The 19,162-nt window shown below is 53.2% G+C and overlaps 1 protein-coding gene across 1 annotated transcript in view; it reads left to right on the forward strand.

Moving 5' to 3' along the window:
• The first annotated feature begins 3,114 nt into the window (after window positions 1-3,114).
• JPH3 (junctophilin 3) overlaps window positions 3,115-19,162 on the forward strand; it is a 55,929-nt gene continuing 39,881 nt past the window's right edge. Inside the window, exons 1-2 of the mRNA XM_049864286.1 lie at window positions 3,115-3,759; window positions 13,797-14,574. Of these exons, the coding sequence (XP_049720243.1) occupies window positions 3,378-3,759; window positions 13,797-14,574 (1,160 nt within the window). The 5' untranslated portion in view covers window positions 3,115-3,377. The remainder of the gene's footprint in view (window positions 3,760-13,796; window positions 14,575-19,162) is intronic.

Here is a 19,162-nt window from a genome sequence, read left to right on the forward strand (position 1 = left end):
CCCTACTTTATGGGAGAACCATTTCCATATTGCACAAAACAAACGCCTCTGATATCTGTGTTTCAAAGGATGGGTTCTGTCACTTCTGGAGGTAGTCTGGCCGGGAGATGGCAGAGGGTCAGCTGGAGGGGAGAGGGGGCTGGAGTTGCAAGGGGAAGGGTTGCAGCGGCCAGGGAAAGAAGGTGCTGACTGGTAATTACTTGGAACCAACCACCATTTTCCAACAAGATCTCAGTTGCAATCCACTGCTGGTGTGAAGAAGGACTGCTGAATCGGTTAAAAAAAAGAAGAGCTGGAAATAAAATGGAAGAAAAAAGTGCAGTGCGGACAAGAGAAACAGCAATGTTTATTTCGACAGGCTCTGATGGCAGGTAGTGTTAAGTGCTACGGCTGCTAACCAAAGGTTGGCAGTTCAAATCTACCAGGCACTCCTTGGAAACTCTATGGGGCAGTTCTACTCTGCCCTATAGGGTCGTTATGAGTTGGAATTGACTTGACGGCACTGGGTTTGGTTTGGTTTGGTTTTTGGTGGCAGGTGGAGGGCTGGACATCACCAAGCTAGGAACCCAAGGCCTTTGTTAGGGCGTGGCCTCCTAAGGGCACCACTACTTCCCATCACCCAAGCACATACTATGCACTGGGAACCCAGCTCCTGGAATCCTCGCAGCAATTTTATTAGAACTATTAGTATGCCCATTTTACAGATGAGAAAATTGAGCTCAGAGATATTGAGTGACTGCTGAAAGTCAGACAGCTGGCCAGTCCTGGGGCCAGGATTTGCGCCTGAATGTTGCCAGGACAAGTCTGCAGCCCCTTTGCCTACACAGTCACAGCATTCATTTTTCATGTATCCCAACCAGTTTTGAGGCACTGCTTCACATCCACTTAGATCGACAAAATAAAATATATGGAAATGAAATAAGATGTCTGATAATACCAAGTGTTGGTGAGGTGAGGTTGTAGGTAAACTGAGACCTGGGTAAACATCTGTAAATGGAGAGCAACTGGGCAATGTCTAGTAAAGTCCAAGGAGCCCTGGTGGCGCAATGGTGAGGTGCTGCTCTGCTGCTAACCGAAAAGCAGGTGGTTGGAACACACCAGCAGCTCCTCAGGAGAAAAGACCTGGCGATCTGCTCCTGTAAAGTCAAGTCCAAAATGTGCCTGACCTGGGTATCTAGAGAAACAAGTCACACATGGGCCCAGGGAGTCAGGGACTAAAACCCAAACCCAAACCCATCGCCATCCAGCTGGTTCCAACTCATATCAACCCTATAGCACAGAGTAGAGCTGCCCCATAGGGTTTCCAACGAGCTGTCGGTGGATTTGAACTTTTTTCGTTGTTGTTGTTAGCAGTGGAGCTCTTAACCACTGTGCCACCAGGGCTCCAAAAAGGGACTAGGATGGATGAAATCATTGTAACTGCAAAACAAACCTCAGCAACTCTCTCAGCTGCTCCACAGGGCTGAGCTGAGCTGGCCTCTGCCCTCCAGCCCAGCCGTGCTTTTGGGGAGGGTATTTGGTGCCCAGGGCAAGACAAGAAGTTTGTTGGAGTTACGTTTGAACTCTGGGGCTCGGCTCAGGGGTTGGTTTTTCTCAGGAAAGAACCTGTTTAGCCCAAAGGTGAGACTAATGGTGGTCCTTTCTGGTTGCAGGGAGGTGTGAGCAGGCCCCTTTAATTGGAGGCTTCTAATTAGCCTCATCTGGGGTCCAAAATCTCAGGCTCTGTGGCCTGGTTTGCAATTCCAGGCTCAACGCCCCAAGTCACTCCTCCTCCCCTCCAGTTACCCTGTGCGGTCCCTCCCTCCACAGTCCACCGCACAGATTTCGGGAGAGCTGGGAACGCTGGCTTCTGCCGGCTGGCTTATATGGTCCAGAAAATGCGTTTTAAATCGGTTCCAGGATGCGCTCATCCAAGAATTGGACACCATCTGGGGGAGGGGGCAGGGGGTGGAGAGAGACCTAGTAACACCCTAGCGACGATCCCGATTTGCTTCCCCAAGGTGCCACCACTCCTGGAGTGGTGGGGCTACCAGTCGGCAAGGGCACAGGGGAGGGGCAAAATGGTGGCAACTTTACTCCAAGATTTGTGCGTGTGTCCGAACTTTCAGCGCCCCTCTTAATTTAGGGAGGTGGGCATTCCCCAAATAAATATTTTCGGAGATAAGCCTGTCTCCGCCAACCCAGACGTGGACACCAACTGTTCGGAGGAAAGGATGGGTTCTTGCCACAGGAAAAACCACCTGTGGTTTGGAGCCTCTCTGTCAACTCGGGGCGGGCGGTGCAGAAAGCCAGGCGGGAGGGGCAAGGAGCAGGAGTGGGGGCGGGGAAGGTTGGGGCGCCTTCACAGTAGGGGCTCCCCCGCCCGCCCCGGTTCGACTCTGTCGAGCACAGCCTCCCCGCTCCCGGGAGAGACCGAGAGCGCCCTGGGCGCCTCCCCGTTACACAGTCCTATCCCTTTAAATCCTCGTGTCGGGGATGGGTGGCCGGGACGCCCCGGCTGGATCCCATTTCCAAGCCGGCCTGGACAACCGGGTTGCTGGACTCCCAGGGGTTCCCGAAAAGACCCGCGGGCCAGGCCAGGCTTGGCCGCGCTTCTCTCCAGACTGCGCGCGCGTCCCGGGGGCCTGGGGCCCGGTGCGGGGGCGCGCGGGCGGGGTGAGGGCGCCGGGCGGGGGCGCGCGGGCGGGGTGTGGGCTCGCGCCGCGCCGGCCGAGCGCGTGAGCTACCCGGAGCGCACGCCGCCGCCGCCGCCGCCGTCACCGCCGCCCGGGCCGCCGCATTGCTGCTGCCGCCGCCGCCGCCCCGCGCCCGCCCGCGGCCCCCAATATGGTGCAGCCGTCCGCGCCGCCACCCGTGCCGCCGCCGCCCGCGGGCTCCGCCGCCGCCCTCGGGCGCCCGCAGCGCGGCAGCCGCAGGTGGGGCGCTGCGCCCCGGGCCTGAGCCCGTTCCGCCGCGTCCCGGCGCCCGGCCCAGCTCGCCGAGGCTCCCCGGCGCGGGCTCGGCCGCCGAGGGGCATTTGCTGCTGAGGTGGAGCCGTTTGCACCCGCCGCTCCCGCTCCTGCCCCCTCCCGCCCCTCCCCTCCGCTCCCCTCCCCCCCTCCTCCCCTCCGGTCCTGTTTCCAGCGGGAGCGCGAGACGCTGGTCAGGCTCCGCGGCGCAGCTCGAAATGAATAATCGCCCCCAATTGACTTAAATTCCACTGAAGCCGTCGCTGCGGCCGCCCGCCGCTGGAGATCTGGTCGCCGTATTTTTCGCTTTCTCCATTCTTCTTTAAAAAAAAAAAAACCAGCCAACCAGCCAACCAAGAATCCGGTTTGTTAATCGCCTTCTTTTTTTTTTTTTCACCGTTTGTGGGATTTGCAAACCGAGTTTCATGCATGTCAAGTGGGGGTAGGTTTAATTTTGACGATGGAGGGTCCTACTGCGGAGGCTGGGAGGACGGCAAGGCGCACGGCCATGGTATCTGCACCGGCCCCAAGGGCCAAGGCGAATACACCGGCTCGTGGAGCCACGGCTTCGAGGTGCTGGGCGTCTACACCTGGCCCAGCGGCAACACGTACCAGGGCACCTGGGCGCAGGGCAAGCGTCACGGCATCGGCCTGGAGAGCAAGGGGAAGTGGGTGTACAAGGGCGAGTGGACGCACGGATTTAAGGGGCGCTACGGGGTGCGGGAGTGCACGGGCAACGGGGCCAAGTACGAAGGGACCTGGAGCAACGGGCTGCAGGACGGCTACGGGACCGAGACGTACTCGGATGGAGGTAGGTGCGCCGGCGGTCGGGGCCTGTTCTTTCTCTCGCCCCTGCTGCTGATCTCCGGGGAAGTTGAGCTGCTCTCTCCAGTTGGGCTGTGGGCATTTCTTGGGGCTCCTTGGAGGCCACAGCGGCCCCTGGCTACAGGTTGCCCTGCTGTCTGGTGGGGGCCAGTGCCCCGGTGCCGCTGAAGGGTGTTGGGGGGCTTTCCAGGAGCAGAGCTGGGCCTGGGGAGGGGAGCTGAGGAGAGCACGCGAACATTAGCCAGAAGCAGGCAGGGACCTGCGAAAAGGCCAGGCTGGGCCAATGGCCGCCTCTGGACCGCCAAAGGGGGAAGTGCAGGGAGACGGCCCCCTCCCTTGCTGGCAGAGTCCCCCTTGGTGTGGCTTCCAGGGACAGGCCCCAGCTTGGCTTCTTGTTTTCATGCAGTGCTGAAGGGCCTCCCTCAGTCCAGAATCAACCCAAGCCAATGGAAAGGGAGTGCTTTGTAGCGCTAGAGGCGGGGGATGCAAACCCAAACCAAAACAACAAGGCAATAAACTTCTAGGTGGTTGGACGCGGGCTAGCGTCTAAGCAGGCTGCTGGAGGGAGGGCGGCCCATCTGTTTAGCGAGAGCCCAGGAATCTGGGATGTAAGTGGCTGAATCATTTTCCCCATCAGTTCAGGGACTGGATCTGTGCCTCCATCCTAAGATGCCGCCACACGCCACACTCTGGGGTAGAGCCTGGGGCTGGAAGCCGGTGAGCTGCCTGCCTGCGCTTTTGTAAGATGGTTTCTGTGCTGGGAACTGTGGTCTGGCTGGCATCTTAATCCTTGTCCTGGACACTCCAGTGACCACCCCTTGGTGCATCAGAGACGCACAGAGCCTTTATCCTTGCTGGAAGCCAGATCCAAAACACGCCTGCTTTTAACATGCCCCTTCCCTCCACCTCAGAGCTAATCCCCAGAAGTGGCTCCCTTGCCTCCCTCTTGGTGGCTTGGTTGTTTTAGGCATGGAAACCTGGGAAAGAGGGAGCCACGGCAATGACTTATGTGCTTCTGCCAAGAATAAAAGCCATGAGTGTACGTGTGGTCTTTGACTCCCTGCCTTCTTGCTTCCTTTGAGCCTCATGAAGAAAGCTCTCAACACCTGCTCACTGGCCACATTCAGGAGTGACGGAGGGCTGGAGAGTAATTATTATTTTGGCTTATGCAACCGAAAGGCAGGGTTCATTATTACCCAAAGAGGAGGAGTCTGGGGCAGTTAATTATATAATGGTCCTGCTTGTCACAGCCCTGCCCAGCCCTAGTCCCAGGCGGCCTTTTCTGTGCTGTTGTTGTTTTCATGGAGCAGGTTGGAGAGCGCCCCTCGCCCTGGGGTGCTGGGGCCCGGGCTGGAGCAGACAGCCCTCCCTCTGTCTTGGCCATGGGCTTGTGTGTGTGTGTGTGTGTGTGTGTATGCCCCCGCACAGGCAGGACAAGGCCAGGCAGCAGATGTGGGTGGCCACGGCAGCGGGCAGGCAGCCTGGTGCTCCCAGCTGGTCTGTTTGTGAACCCAGGGGCAGCTGTCACCCCCAGGGCTACTCTGCAGAACCATCTCTCTGGGGTGCTCCCAGCTGTGCCTGTGCCAGGAGAGCTGCCTCCCTATCCCTTGCAGGCCAGCCTCACGCAGAGCATGGAGAGAAAAGAACCCAGGCCCCTCACCTTTGTGCAACTTCCCAGGATATTAAGAGTGGCATCTAGCACTCTGGTCTGCCCACCATTCTCAGCCATCTCCTGTGGCTCCCGTGGCTCAAAGAATTCATGTTTTCATTCAAATGTTTATTGAGCGCTGACTACATGCTGGATGCTGCTGGCCCTGGAAAAGCAGCGACAAAGCAGGGAAATGTTTTTGCCCTCATGGAGCTTACATTTTAATGGGAGGAGGTAATAGCTATGTTGTTGTCATGTAGGGGATGGGAGGATCTGAGACTGTGGCTGGCTATGAGTTTAGAGTGCACTGTTGACAGGAGAAATTTTTTTTTTCCAATGTATCCACTTCCTTTGGGTCTCTGCCCTCCATAACCAGCTAGCAAGCTTTCTGCATCATAAAGCACTCCCCGCTGCATGGTCCTGTTTGAGCCTCATGCGATAGCAGGGCAGAGATTGTGCCTATTTTACAGGCGAGGTCAGTGAGACCCAGGGGTCCATGCGACTGGCCCAGAGTCCCCATATTGGTGGCAGAGCCAGGGTTTAAACCCAGTTGTGTCTGGGCCAAGCGCACTTTCTCCCTCAACATACTGCTCAGATTTGTTTCCCTACCCTCAAGGGGCTCATGGCTCTCAGCTCTCTGGTGGATGAACAAAAGGCAGGCACACAGACCTGGGGCTTCTGGGTGGCAACGTGGCATGACAGAAAAATTGACCCTTCTGGTCTAGATGCCTGGGACCACTTTTCTGGAACACAGTCCCTGCTTCCCATCAGGAAGGAGGTGACTGTTGAGAATGTGTGCCCTCGGGCAGTCTGTCGGCCAACAGAGCCAAATGGGTGTCATCATCCACCGGAACACAGGTAAACGGTGGAGGCTTGGCTTCTTGTTCTCAATCAACTGATGGTCAGTGATGGGGCACACACTGGAGTGGTCAGGGAGAGCCTTTGTGAGTTAATGGTTCTGACTCCAATCTGACTTTTCCTTTGCACAAGAGAGAGAAAAACTAGGCAGGCATCCGCAAAGCTCCAAACTTTAGCCCTGCTCCAGTGCTGACTTGGGGAAACGCATGTTTTATGAATAATGCAGGAGTGGCAAATGCACCCCACATTAGCTCACGTTGGTATGGAATCTATTTCCACTGGCCACACTTCTGCCAACTTCTCCTACCCCAGGTTTGTCCTCACCTGTGCGTAGGCAGGTGACGCTCATTGATGGGAGCTGAGTGGCTCACAGTCTGCCGTGGCAAGCCCACGGAGATGCTAGGGCCTGGGGGTGTTGGATTTGCCAGCCTGGGCTTGAGTCCCAGCTCTGCCATGGCCTTGCTTTGTGACCTTGGGCAAGTTACTTCACCTCTCTGAGCTTCTGTTTCCTCATCTGTACAAAGGGAGCTAATAACATTAGAAAAGTAGGGGAGAACTAATTGGGATGGTGTGTGTGGCTATGGAGTCCCCGGGTAGTGCAAATGGTTAATGTGCTCAGCTGTTAGCCAAAAGGTTGGTGGTTCAAGTCCACCTTGAGGTGCCTCAGAAGAAAGCCTGGAGATCTACTTTTGAAAAATTAGTCATTGAAAACTCTATGGAGCACAGTTCTACTCTGACACACATGGGGTCACCATGAGTCGGGGTGGACTCGATGACAGCTCTTTTAACAGGAATATAGTAAGCATTCATTATTATTTATTATTATTTCTTGTTACCATTCACATTCAATGAATGTTACTTAGAATGATCATTATTGTAACAGTAGCTGGGACACGATAATGAGGATAATGATGAAAATGATAATTAATGGCAATATGCTACACTTAGTCCGTACCTGGCATGCAGCAAGTATCTACACTGAATTACATAACTTAGTTCTTACATCTCTATAGGGTTGACCTCATCATTAGTCCCACTTTACACATTGGGAAGGTGAGGCTCAGAGAAGCTAGATGGCTTGGCTGATGAATACTGGATGGAACCAGGATTCATACCCCGGAGAGAGCTTCCAGAGCCTGAGCTTTTATCCATTATACCTCTCTAAACTTCCTTGTAGAAAAATTCCTCCTCGCTTCTTCCTCTTCCTCCACACTCATTCTTCTCTTTTGGGTAAAGCAGCCCAGAGTTGTAGTTAAACACACAGGAGAATACAGGTACACCTGCGCCCTACCCGTACCCTCCCTCCAGTCTAACTGCAGTGCTCCACCTTGTCTCCACTCGACTCACTGGACCCTGGTGCCTTGCTGCACAGGTACATATTTCCCTTTGCGTGCCATGTATACAGAACCCCTCAGACCAAAAGTTACCCCCTACAAGTAAACCCACCCACACCCTGAAAGATATGAGTCATCCACACACCCGGCCTCTCCCCCATACACAGATTCCGTTCACTGGCCCAGATCCCTCAGCCCACACAAATCACACACACCCACAGTCAAAATCCAGAACCACCCAGGCGCCTGCGCACGAGCACACACACACGGTACACCTGTCACCCGGAGACATTTTCCACCCTGTCCCCCCAAACACAGCCATGTGCATCCTCCCAGCATTGTCTGCACGCTGCTATCCGAGCATCCGGAATCTCTGCTGGTTCCTGCTCCCGAGAAGCACATTATCACTCTAAGTGGAGGATGCCAGCCTCAGAGGAGGGTTCAGATTACAGATGTGGTATTATGCTTTGTTTCCATCTTAAATACATGTTTATGCTGCTAGGGCCTCCTGTAAGGGGGAAAAGCCATCAGAACAAAATAAACTACCATTGGGCATATTTCCGGTGGTTGGCCATAAATATGTGAAGCTGTAAACTCTTTTTTGCCCAAAAGCCTAGGCTAAGAAGGAGCAGGTCCGTCAACACGGATATTATGCAAAAAAAACTCATTTCAGAAACAAAAAGAGGCAAGAATTTAGCAATGAGAGATAAAAAAAAAACAGTTCCTCAGATTTGGTTTCAGCCACTTTAAGGGAAAAAAGTCTCCATAAGGTGAAAGGAGAAGGGAAAAAACAGATACTAGTGTCTTCGTTGCCAATTATAGCTGGGAGAAAAGCATTACTGAAAAGCATCCCCTCACCCCAAACTCAGCCCTCAAGCTATTTGACGTGCTTTATATAAAGAACCCTAATGCAGGCTGGGGAGGAGACGAGGGTCAGCACCCTCCTAAAATAGCTAGTCCACAGGGTGGTTAGTGAGTAGCCGTTGCTGACGTTAACAGTTAACACAGCTAACCTGAGGAAAGGGAGAGCCGTAGTTCATCTTTTCTGAGGTCACCCAGCTAGAGAGATGGAGTCCCAGAAAAAAGATGGTGATGGTGGCAGTAGGGAAGGGCCAGGGACCTCTGCAATTTCTCTCCTGGACTCTCTTTCTCTTTCCCCAGGCCTCCACAAAACTCTAAATACAACTAGCTACCAACACTGAGCTGATGATTTTGTGGGCAAACCGGGCTATATGTAACACTTTTTATGTCCTCAAATGACAAAGAGGTACTTAGATTTGTGGAGACTAGAAGAAAGATGTTTGTTTAAATTTTCCACAGTGATCCATCCCTTCTTGGCTTAGCTGCTCCCCCAACTTGTAGTCCTGTCGCTTGTGAGAGGCACATGGTGGGTGAAGGTGGGCATGGCATGGGGGTCCTGGCTTTGCCACAAATAGGCTCTCTGGATTTGAGCAAGGGGCAGGCTTTCTTTAGCACACCATGTCTTCCTTCACGAGGGGAGGTGGTCTTCTGGCTGTAGAAGTGTGAGGCAGGCTCTTCAGCACCTTGGAGAGCGCTCTCCTTGTGCACTGCCTCTGCTGTCTGGGATTTCCGGCTTTGCTCCCATTCCCTTCAGGTGATCTGTCAAGCCAAACCACATCTCCCACGCGTGACCACCGCGCCATGAACCTTCTGGCACATTTGAACATTGGAGGTTCACCTGTTCCCACTCTGCCACTGTGTGGGTTCCATACTTTGAGAACACTGCCATGTGGAGTGTTTGCCTATTTTTTTTAAGTTACTTTTGGTCTTTCACCCCAATACTGTCAGCCCTTTCTAAAATAGTTGAGTGCTTTTGCTTGCCAAGCAGTTTCCTGGTCAACTGAGAGAGCATCTGCCAGCTATGACGTGGGTTTGAGGTAGGGTTGGGGGACTTAAGTAAGACTTGTAGAAGCTGCTCTGAAGTCAAAGTTTTATTTCTGCTCGGGTTATGTGTGTTTAGTTCCTATGGAACATAACAGAGGTTACAACTGCACAGTCAAAGGCAAGCAAAGGAAAGGTTTTGATTGTAGCAACTAAAGAGACAATATTTTGTCACAGCCTCTTCAAGTCGGTATCAACGGATTAATCATCTGGACCAGCCCTGTCTAATATGGTGGCTACTGGCCACACATGCCTATCTGAATTTAAATTTAAATTAAATACAATAAAAAATCTAGCTTCTCAGACATACTAGACACTTTTCAAGTACTTATAGTCACATGTGACTAAACCCATTGCCTTTGAGTCAGTTCCCATGCATAGTGACCCTATGGGATTAGAGGCTAACATATTGGACAGTGCAGATGTAGAACATTTCTATCCTGGCAGAAAATTCTATTGGAAAACATTGGACTAGAACGTAAGCTTCATGTCATCCACTGCTATGTGCCCCGTGACTAAACTAGTGCTGGCATATAGTGGTCATTCAATAAATATTTGTGGAACGAATGGACCATGCAAATAAGTACAGTAGTATTTGTTCACTTCATTCACCATCCATCATTTCACACATCCATTTCATTGCAACAACTTGGAACTAGACAGAGATAGTTTAAAGGAAAATCTTCCCCCAAAACCCTTTTGCCAACAGGTCAACCCCACTTTAAAAACCCCCTTGAAGCATCACTGTTATAATTCCGTAATCAGTTTTGTTTTGTTGTTGTCTTTGTTGCTGCCCATCTGAGACTCTGACAGTGTCTTACATGAGTAAGATGGATGGTGTTGACTAAAGTGAATAATGGAGTGGTCATGTTCTAATGAGTGAAGCAATCGCGACCAGGGCCCGTCTGTGGAGCACTGTTTAATGAGCAGTGTCCATTGTGAAGTGCCAGGCAGGACAAGCAGAAAAGAAGCATCCTTTCATTTGCTCACTTTCTGACTCTTTGCAGCTGCCTCATCCTTGCCTTGGTTCATTCAGTTGTTCAAGAAGCATTTATTGAACTCCACTCTGTTCAAGGCACAAAGACAGAACAGCTCAGATCCAACTTCAGTGAATCAGCCTGTAAAATATTTACTGAGCACTGACTGTGTATGTGGTACCTAGTGTTCAGTATACACACACACAGACACACACACAAAGGAGCCCTGGTGGTGTAATGGTTAAGTTCTCGGCTGCTAACAGAAAGGTTGGTGGTTCAAATCCATCAGTTGCTTCTCGGGAAAAAAGACCTGGCGATCTGCTCCCATAAAGATTACAGTCTAGGAAACCCTAGGAAATAGAGTTCCTATAGGGTCGCTATGAGTCAGAATCAACTTGAGGGCACACAACAAATATATGCGTACATACATACATATATTTATATCAGTTGCTGTTGAATGGATTCCAACTCATGGTGACCCTGTGTGTCAGAGTAGAACTATGCTCCGTAAGGTTTTCAGTAGCTGATTTTTCAGTGTTTGTTAAATTAATGATTGATTGAAATGAATGGATGGACATGTGACTAAGGGGGCAGAGGAGTGGGGATTTGAACCTAGGCTGGCCCAACTCCAGAGACTGTTCTGGTGCCATGTCCAGACCTCCTCCCTTGGCAGGGGCACCACCTGCCCCAATGTAGGTATTGGAGATGACAGCCAAGCTGCCCCTTCTTCAGAGACTCACCACCTCCTCCATAAGCTACAACCCTCACCGGCTGAGGGCACAAAAGTTCAGTCCCCTTGTCTCAAGGTAGGGGTAATTCACATGGACTGGTCTGGGGCTCTGCTTCTGGGCGCCGAGCTGAAACACTGCACTGTGCTCACTTATTAAATGGAGAGGCTGGAGTTCATGCACACGCTGTCTCTCTTGGAGCAAAGGACTCTCTCACGTTCTTTGTTGGGGCTCCAGCCCGGTCAGTGTCCCCTCTACATCTCTCCTTGGCTCCAAGCTGGGCCACATGTCAGGTGGAGAATCAGGTGCTAGAACACAAGGACACTCCCTGTAGACAGCTTGTCATCCAGGTGAGCAGGGAGGATACACTTTGGAAACATGAAGAACATAGAACTATCCTGAGTCAGAGTGCCAGGGTGGTGCAAATGGCTAACACACTTGGCTGCTGGCTGAAAGGATGGAGGTTCGAGTCTACCCACAGGCACCTTGGAAGAAAACCCTGGTGATCTGCTTCCAAAAAATCAGCCATTGAAAACCCTATGGGTTTGCCTTGAGCATTGTGCTCTTTTAAAGAACTGTCTATATGGGATCAAATTGACAACAGCGACTCGAAATGTTAGCAGGAACCTTAGGAGGTAGTGAGTTCATGTTAATGGGGGAGAAACAATTCAGAAAAGGAGGGTGAGAAGGGTTGTATGACTCGAAGAATGTAATCCGTGTCAGTGAATTGGAAATGTAGAAATTGTTGAATTGGTGCATGTTCTGTTGTGTATATTTTCAACAATAACAACAAAAATAAATTATTTAAAAAAGAAAAAGAAAACCCTATGGAGCACAGTTCTACTCTGACACATAAGTCATGAGTCATGGTTGACTTGATAGCAATGGTTGGTTTTTCTTTTTAATTCCAAGTCAGTCTGCAGCATGTTGGGCCTGATGTGGGGCTGCTCACCCTTGTGGGCTAGAATGGCTGGAGGAGGTGTTATTGAGGAGAGGACATGGGCTGGGGTGGACTGAGCGGGGTCTGGTTTGTAGAAGTGGGGATTTTGAGTAAGGAAGTCTGAGTGGACAAAGTGTCAATCAAGGACCCTCTCAGACTTGGGGGTTGTGGGTGGTGACAGATCAGTGGCTGAGCTCGTCTAGGGTCACACTGCAAGGTTTTGGGATCCACACTGTTTGGATTTTACCCTCTTGCACAGGTCATATAAATGAAGGAGGTGGCCTGGGTAGAACTTGGTAGGGAGTGGTGGGGAGTAAGTCAAGCTGGAGGGTGTAGGCCCTGACTACAGGGACAGCTCTTGCTGGATTCCAGTCCATTTTTGCCATTTGAAAACAAAGATCTGGGTTGCCAGATCCTCTAATTTTTCAGGAGACAGAAGAGATCTGGACTTTCATGTGGAAATCTCTAGATTTTGAAATGTTGGCAGTTAATCCCAATTTTATATAAAAACACTGTGTGAGACAAATAAAGCCTGTTTATTGATAAGATGCAGCCTCCAGGCCTCTGGTTTGCTGCCTCTGCTACACAGAGTAGGGAGAGTGGCATGACAGCCCCTGTATTCTCTCTCTACAAGTCCTCACCAGGGTGGGGAGCCCCTGGCTGAGGGTTGGGTAAGAACAATACTGACTCTAATAGCGCTAATGACGAATGTGGAGACTTCTCACATGTCAGGTACCATGCTGAGACCTAAGGCTCACAATGGCCAATGGCTGCAGGTTTCTAGATCCATTCTGTAGATAAGGAAACTGAAGGTCAGAGAGGTCCAAAAATTTGTCAAAAAATGCACAGATAATATGTAGAACCCAAGTCTACTGACTTTAATGCGTTAAGGCCATGTACCACCATCCCTTCCTCACATCCTTCCGTGGCATCCCTGCCAAGTGGCTTCTAATCTCTCTTTGGATACCTCTGTTGTTGTGTGCCATCAAGTCAATTCTGACTCATAGGAACCCTGCAGGGCAGAATAGAACTGCCACATAGGGTTTTCTAGGCAGAGATCTTTATGGGAGCAGATTTCCAGGTCTTTTCTCCCATGGAGCCCCTGGTAGGTTTGACTGCCAACGTTTTGGTTAGCAGCCAAACGCTTAACCAGGGGGCCACCAGGGCTCCTTGGATATCTCTAGCCACAAGGAAACTAATGCCTCCCAAGACCCCTGTTTTGTACCTAGTTTGTAGCCCAAATCTGTGTCCCCTGGCTGCCACTCTGTGGAGCCACCCAAAGACATCCTTGAGACCCCCCGACCCCACCTCTTGGTTGGGCTTTGTGTCCTGCTCTTTCCAGTCCACACTCTTGTCTCCACATCAGGGCTCTGTGTCTCCCTCCACTGCCCAACTTCTGGGTGAGTGAGCAAAGCTCAGCCAGGGGAAGCAGGATGGCCACGTCTTTAACACAAACGTTAGAGCGTGCTCTGAGGCTCTGTCTGCCCCACCGTGAACCTCAGCTCTGACGGGACAGGAAGTGCACACAGAGAGGAGCTGTGGGCGGTCCACGCCACCCTCATGTGCAGACCCCTGCCCAGGGCCCTGCGCCACGTGGCCGCGAGGCCCCGGCTTACCCTGTCCTTTGTCTCTCCAGGCACGTACCAGGGCCAGTGGGCCGGCGGCATGCGCCAGGGTTACGGAGTGCGGCAGAGCGTTCCGTACGGCATGGCGGCGGTCATCCGCTCGCCCCTGAGGACATCCATCAACTCTCTGCGCAGCGAGCACACCAACGGCACGGTGCTGCTCCCAGATGCCTCCCCGGCCGTGGCCGGCAGCCCCGCCGTGTCCCGCGGCGGCTTCGTCCTGGTGGCCCACAGTGACGCCGAGATTCTCAAGAGCAAGAAGAAGGGGCTGTTCCGGCGCTCGCTGCTGAGTGGCCTGAAGCTGCGCAAGTCCGAGTCCAAGAGCAGCCTGGCCAGCCAGCGCAGCAAGCAGAGCTCCTTCCGCAGCGAGGCTGGCATGAGCACCGTCAGCTCCACGGCCAGCGACATCCACTCCACCATCAGCCTGGGCGAGGGCGAGGCCGAGCTGTCCGCCGTGGAAGATGACATCGACGCCACCACCACCGAGACCTATGTGGGCGAGTGGAAGAACGACAAGCGCTCCGGCTTCGGCGTGAGCCAGCGCTCGGACGGGCTCAAGTATGAGGGGGAGTGGGCCAGCAACAAGCGCCACGGCTACGGCTGCATGACCTTCCCCGACGGCACCAAGGAGGAGGGCAAGTACAAGCAGAACATCCTCGTCAGCGGCAAGCGCAAGAACCTCATCCCGCTGCGGGCCAGCAAGATCCGCGAGAAGGTGGACCGGGCCGTGGAGGCCGCCGAGCGGGCCGCCACCATCGCCAAGCAGAAGGCAGAGATTGCAGCTTCCAGGTAGGGCAGCGGGCAGGGTGGGGCGCTGGTGGGTGTCCACAGCCTGATCTGGGAAATGTCTGATCCTCCAGGCCTTGGGTGAAGGCCCGTGTTAGTGTTTCTCAAACTATGCCCCATGGGATCCCAGAGGTACCCAGAGGTGGCCGTAGGCAGGGGTGGGGCAAGGAAAAGGCTGAGATGAAGGGGTTCTGAGTCCAGCAGCGTGTTTAATCTTTTGGTGTTTAATATAAGGCTTTGATGGACAAAAACGGTGCGCCGTCCTGTTGTTAGCGTCCGTGGGACAAATGCTTGCTCAGGGAGAGGTGTGACACCCCCACGGCCACATACCGGGTATGGGACATAAGTGAGGGTAGGAGCTGCCACAGCCACCCCTACCTGCAGCCCAGCTTTCTCACAGACTGAGGGCGGCAGCATTGGCTGGTGAGACCGGCTGTGGGTACCAGGCCTGGGGCTCACGCAGGCCTCAGGGCTTAGTGAATGCAGGGTCCAGTGGGGCCACACCAGGGCCCCTAAAAGGGGGCCTAGAGCTGACAGTTCGCTCCATGCCATGTTGGACCATGAGGCGTGGTGCAGGTGCAGGGATGGCGGTTCGGGGGGTGCCCGGGGCTGGCTTCCTGGGAGCTGCAGAGGTTTGGTGGTGGGTGTGTGGGCCTGTGTCTGGTCCAAGCCAGGCCGTGGGACATGAGGGGCAGCAGACGAGGGAAGAGGAGCCACCTGGCAGGTCTGAAGAAGCCAGTGTGTGAAAGCCAAGGGCTCCTTGGGTGGCTGTGGGCCCTTCCAGGAGTCCTAAGGAAACAGTACCTGCCTCTAAGTACCCAATGGCTTCGTGAAGACTGCGAAAGGCATTTCAGAAAACCATGGACCGTGGGTTCCTGCCCCTGTGCTTCCGGGATCAGGGTGGGCCCTCGGGGTCTACACTGAGGCTCCTGGAGCATCGGGTGAAGACTGGGAGCTGCCCAGGCAGGAGGCTGGGGGGCAGATCTGGTGTCTTTCCTGAGGGATCTGTATCCCAAGCTGGGGGCCAGGCCTGGCGGGTCCAGGAAGACCCCCAGATGGGGCCCAGGCCCTCCCCTGCTTGTCACTAATGAACACTCCGGCCCATTTGGGTCTGGTTTTAAATGAACTTTGATCTACAACAGAAGAACAAAAATGGTGGTGTGGTTTGCGGGCAGGATACCTGCCACTCATGGCCTCCAAGGTATTAGAGGGAAACAAACCGGTCCGAGAAGCCGAAAGGCATTCTACCTGAGCACCAAGGCCTAGAGTGCGCCGCTCGCCTCTGCCCTCCTCCCCCAGGAACACTCCGGCAGGGAAATAAATAGCAGCCGCGTTCATGACTGCTCACCTGGTATTTTAGGAACAAATTAGGTCCAATTGTTATTTTTTTCATTATGAACGTAATCATCGCTCCATATAGAAAATACGGAAAATGGAACTGTAAAGGAATGAAACAAAGTGTACTGGGGTCTAGCCCATTATGCGAAGACCTGGCATATTGCTGTATTTCCTTCCTTCCAGTTCTTTTTCTTTTCTTCTTATTGATTGATTGATTGTTTTGTTGACCACTGCAAACAAGAGGCAGTTTATAGTATGGGGGGCGGGGGCAGGGCCGCCCCATCAAAACTTTGGGATGAGGAATCGACTCGACGGCACTGGGTCTAGGTAGTCTTAACTCCTGTTCTGACCGGACAGTTCTCAGCCGAGGGCTGTGAGGTAGAAGCACAAGGATTTAATGGAAAGTCTTCCCCAGAACTGACTTCACTGTAAAGGCCCATTGACCAGGTGAACTCCTTTGGGACTGAGGACATGGGACCCAGGGCAGTTTTCTGACAAATTCCACAAGAAACGAGGGGAAGCAGGGTGGGTGCAAACGATAATGTGCTGGGCTGCTAACCGAAAATGTGCTGGGCTGCTAACCGAAAGGTCGAAGGTTCAAGTCTACCCAGGGGCACCTTGGAAGAAAGGCCTGGTGATCTACGTTGGAAAACGCAGCCATTGAAAACCCTGTGGAGCACAGTTCTACTCTGGCACATATGGGTCACCACAACTTGGAGCCAACTCCATGGCAACTGGTTTGGTTTCTGGTTTTGGTCCCAATTAGGGAGCATGGTGGTGGTGTGGGCAGAGGTGGGGGTCAGCCACCTGAAGAGTTTAAGCCAGGGCAGGCTTTACTCTCACACAGCCTCACTTTCCTCATCTGTAAAATGGGGATAAGGGTGCCTACCATGGAGGCTTGTGAAGATTAGGTGATAACAGCTCTGTGATTGGGGGCTGGCTCCTGGCAGGCTCCAGCCACTGCCTGTGGCCTTCCTTCCCCTCTGGGTAGGGGCAGCTGGGGGTCTGGCATGTGGGGAGAGCACAGGATTGGAGGAGGCAAGGACACGTGAGTGAGCAAGGAGCTGCTTCCTTGTCATTTTCTCAATGAGCTTAGAATTCAAAAACAAGGGAGAGAGGTGCTGTTGTCGAGAGTGAAGCCAGCAGATGAATGGCCATATCTGCTACAGCCCCAGAAGGACCAGGGCTCTTCCTCAGCAGCCTGAGGCCGACCCTCCACTGGAGCGTGAAGGCAGCCAGTGCGGTGCAGAGGCTGTGGGAGTGGCTGGCCCCAGCGGCAACCTCACTGTCAGAGCTCAGAGACGGAGAGACGGGAGGGGCCAGCAGCACCGTCCTTGGATTCCTAACTGGGCAGGAGCTCATTCAGCCGAGTGCAGTGTGAAACTCACACGCAGTGCGAAACTCACACACACAGATACAGGCACATAAACACACACAACACACATGTGTACATACACACACTCGCATACACAAACTGAAACATATAACACACACACACACATGCACATCACAGTCACTCACACACACATATACATGCACACACACACACCTGCATATACACACATGTACACACACATACAAACATACAGAGGCTGAGCTGGGCACCTAGCAGCCCAAGAGCCAGGTTTGCTTCTATCTCCACTCTTGAATCAGCTGTGCCTGGTGGGATGGGGGTCGACAGAGGCGAACAGCTGGGCTCCAGGCGGGTACCGATGTGCCAGTGCTCCCTGTCCACACTCAACGTCCTGGTGGGTCCACTCTCTGGCGCTAAGCCCACTACCTCAAGCTTTAGCTCCTGTGTGTCCTGGGGTGTCCCACCTTCTTGGGGGTTTGTGGGTGGCGGCGCAACAGGGGTGGCTGCAGCTAAGGATCCATCTGCCCCCGGGGAGCAGCCCTGGAGCGTGGGAGCCGGATGTGGGAGGTAAGGCTGGGAGGTGGGGGCATCAGTGTTCTGGGTGGGAGTGGGAGCAAGCTGCAGGGGTAGGGTGTGGGGAGCCTTCCTGGAAGAGGCATGGAGGGTGCTGGCATCTGCTCCCAGGAGGTAAGCCTCAGTGGCAGTCAACAGGGCAGTAGGGACAAGCCCTGTGCCACCAAGTGACGACTGGCACAGCTGCCACCCTGTCTTGTGATGATCTGCTGAGTGTGCAGAATCAGACAAGCCAGGAGTGCCTTTACCAGGTGTCTCCATCAGAGATGACAGTCTCTTGGCATCCTTGCTGCCCTCTTCTCTCTGCATCCATGGCAAACATGACTAATGGACCACTGCATCTTTCCCATGGACCCAGCGGCCACCTGCAGCCAGGCACGGCTAATTGATCAGATGGCCCTGTGGGCACAGTGGGAAAGTGAAACCATGACAACCCTGCCGATGCTAAGGCATTTAGTCTACAGACGGGGAAACCGAGGCCCTGTGATGCCAGGAAGGCTGTACCTAGATCTCAGATCCAGTCAGCGGCCCAGTCGGACAGGAACTCACTTCACTGCTCCTTCTCTTGGGTGCCTTCAATCCTAAACCCCAGTCTGGGATCTCGTGGTAAATACAGCATGGCAGCTGGCATCCTTCAAATGTCCCTTAAGAAGAGAGGTGCCCCCTGGGGTGGGGAGATTCAGAAGGGGGGCTCCCAGTCACTACCTGTTTATTGAGCGCCTGCTGTGTGCCGCCGGCCTTGGGGTTTCACACTTGCTCCCCTTCAGCTCTCTGCTCCTGAGGTTCCTTTCCTGTGTATTACTGATGTCCACCAGGCCAGGTCCGGAGTGGTGGTCGGTGGGGGGCAGACCACAGTGGCCCCCTGCGTGGGTTCAGGGGAGGAGTAAGTTCTCTCCCGGGAAAACTGCCTGGCTTCCCTCCTGGGAGTTCCCATTAGGAAGCAAAATCTATAAGGATCTAAACTGAGAGGAGGAGAGGTATTTTTGCTTCTTTTGGAAAATATTTCTTGTTGAAATTATAAAATAATACTGTTATTGTTGTTGTTAGGTGCTGTCGAATTGATTCTCACCCACAGTGACCCTGTGTGATAGGGTAAAACTATCCCATAGATTTTCTTAGACTGTAATCTTTACAGGAGCAGATCGCCAGGTCTTTCTCCTTGGAGCAGCTAGTGGGTTGAAACCACCGACCTTTGGGTTAGCAGCCGAGCACGTAATCATTTGTGTCACCAGGGCTCCTTATAAAATAATAACCTGCTGCTGTTGAGTTGATTCCAATTCATAGCGACCCTGTAGGACAGCACAGATCTGCCCCACAGGGTTTCCA

The sequence above is a fragment of the Elephas maximus genome, chromosome 21 (assembly GCF_024166365.1).
Source record: "Elephas maximus indicus isolate mEleMax1 chromosome 21, mEleMax1 primary haplotype, whole genome shotgun sequence".
Taxonomy (NCBI): Eukaryota; Metazoa; Chordata; class Mammalia; order Proboscidea; family Elephantidae; genus Elephas; species Elephas maximus.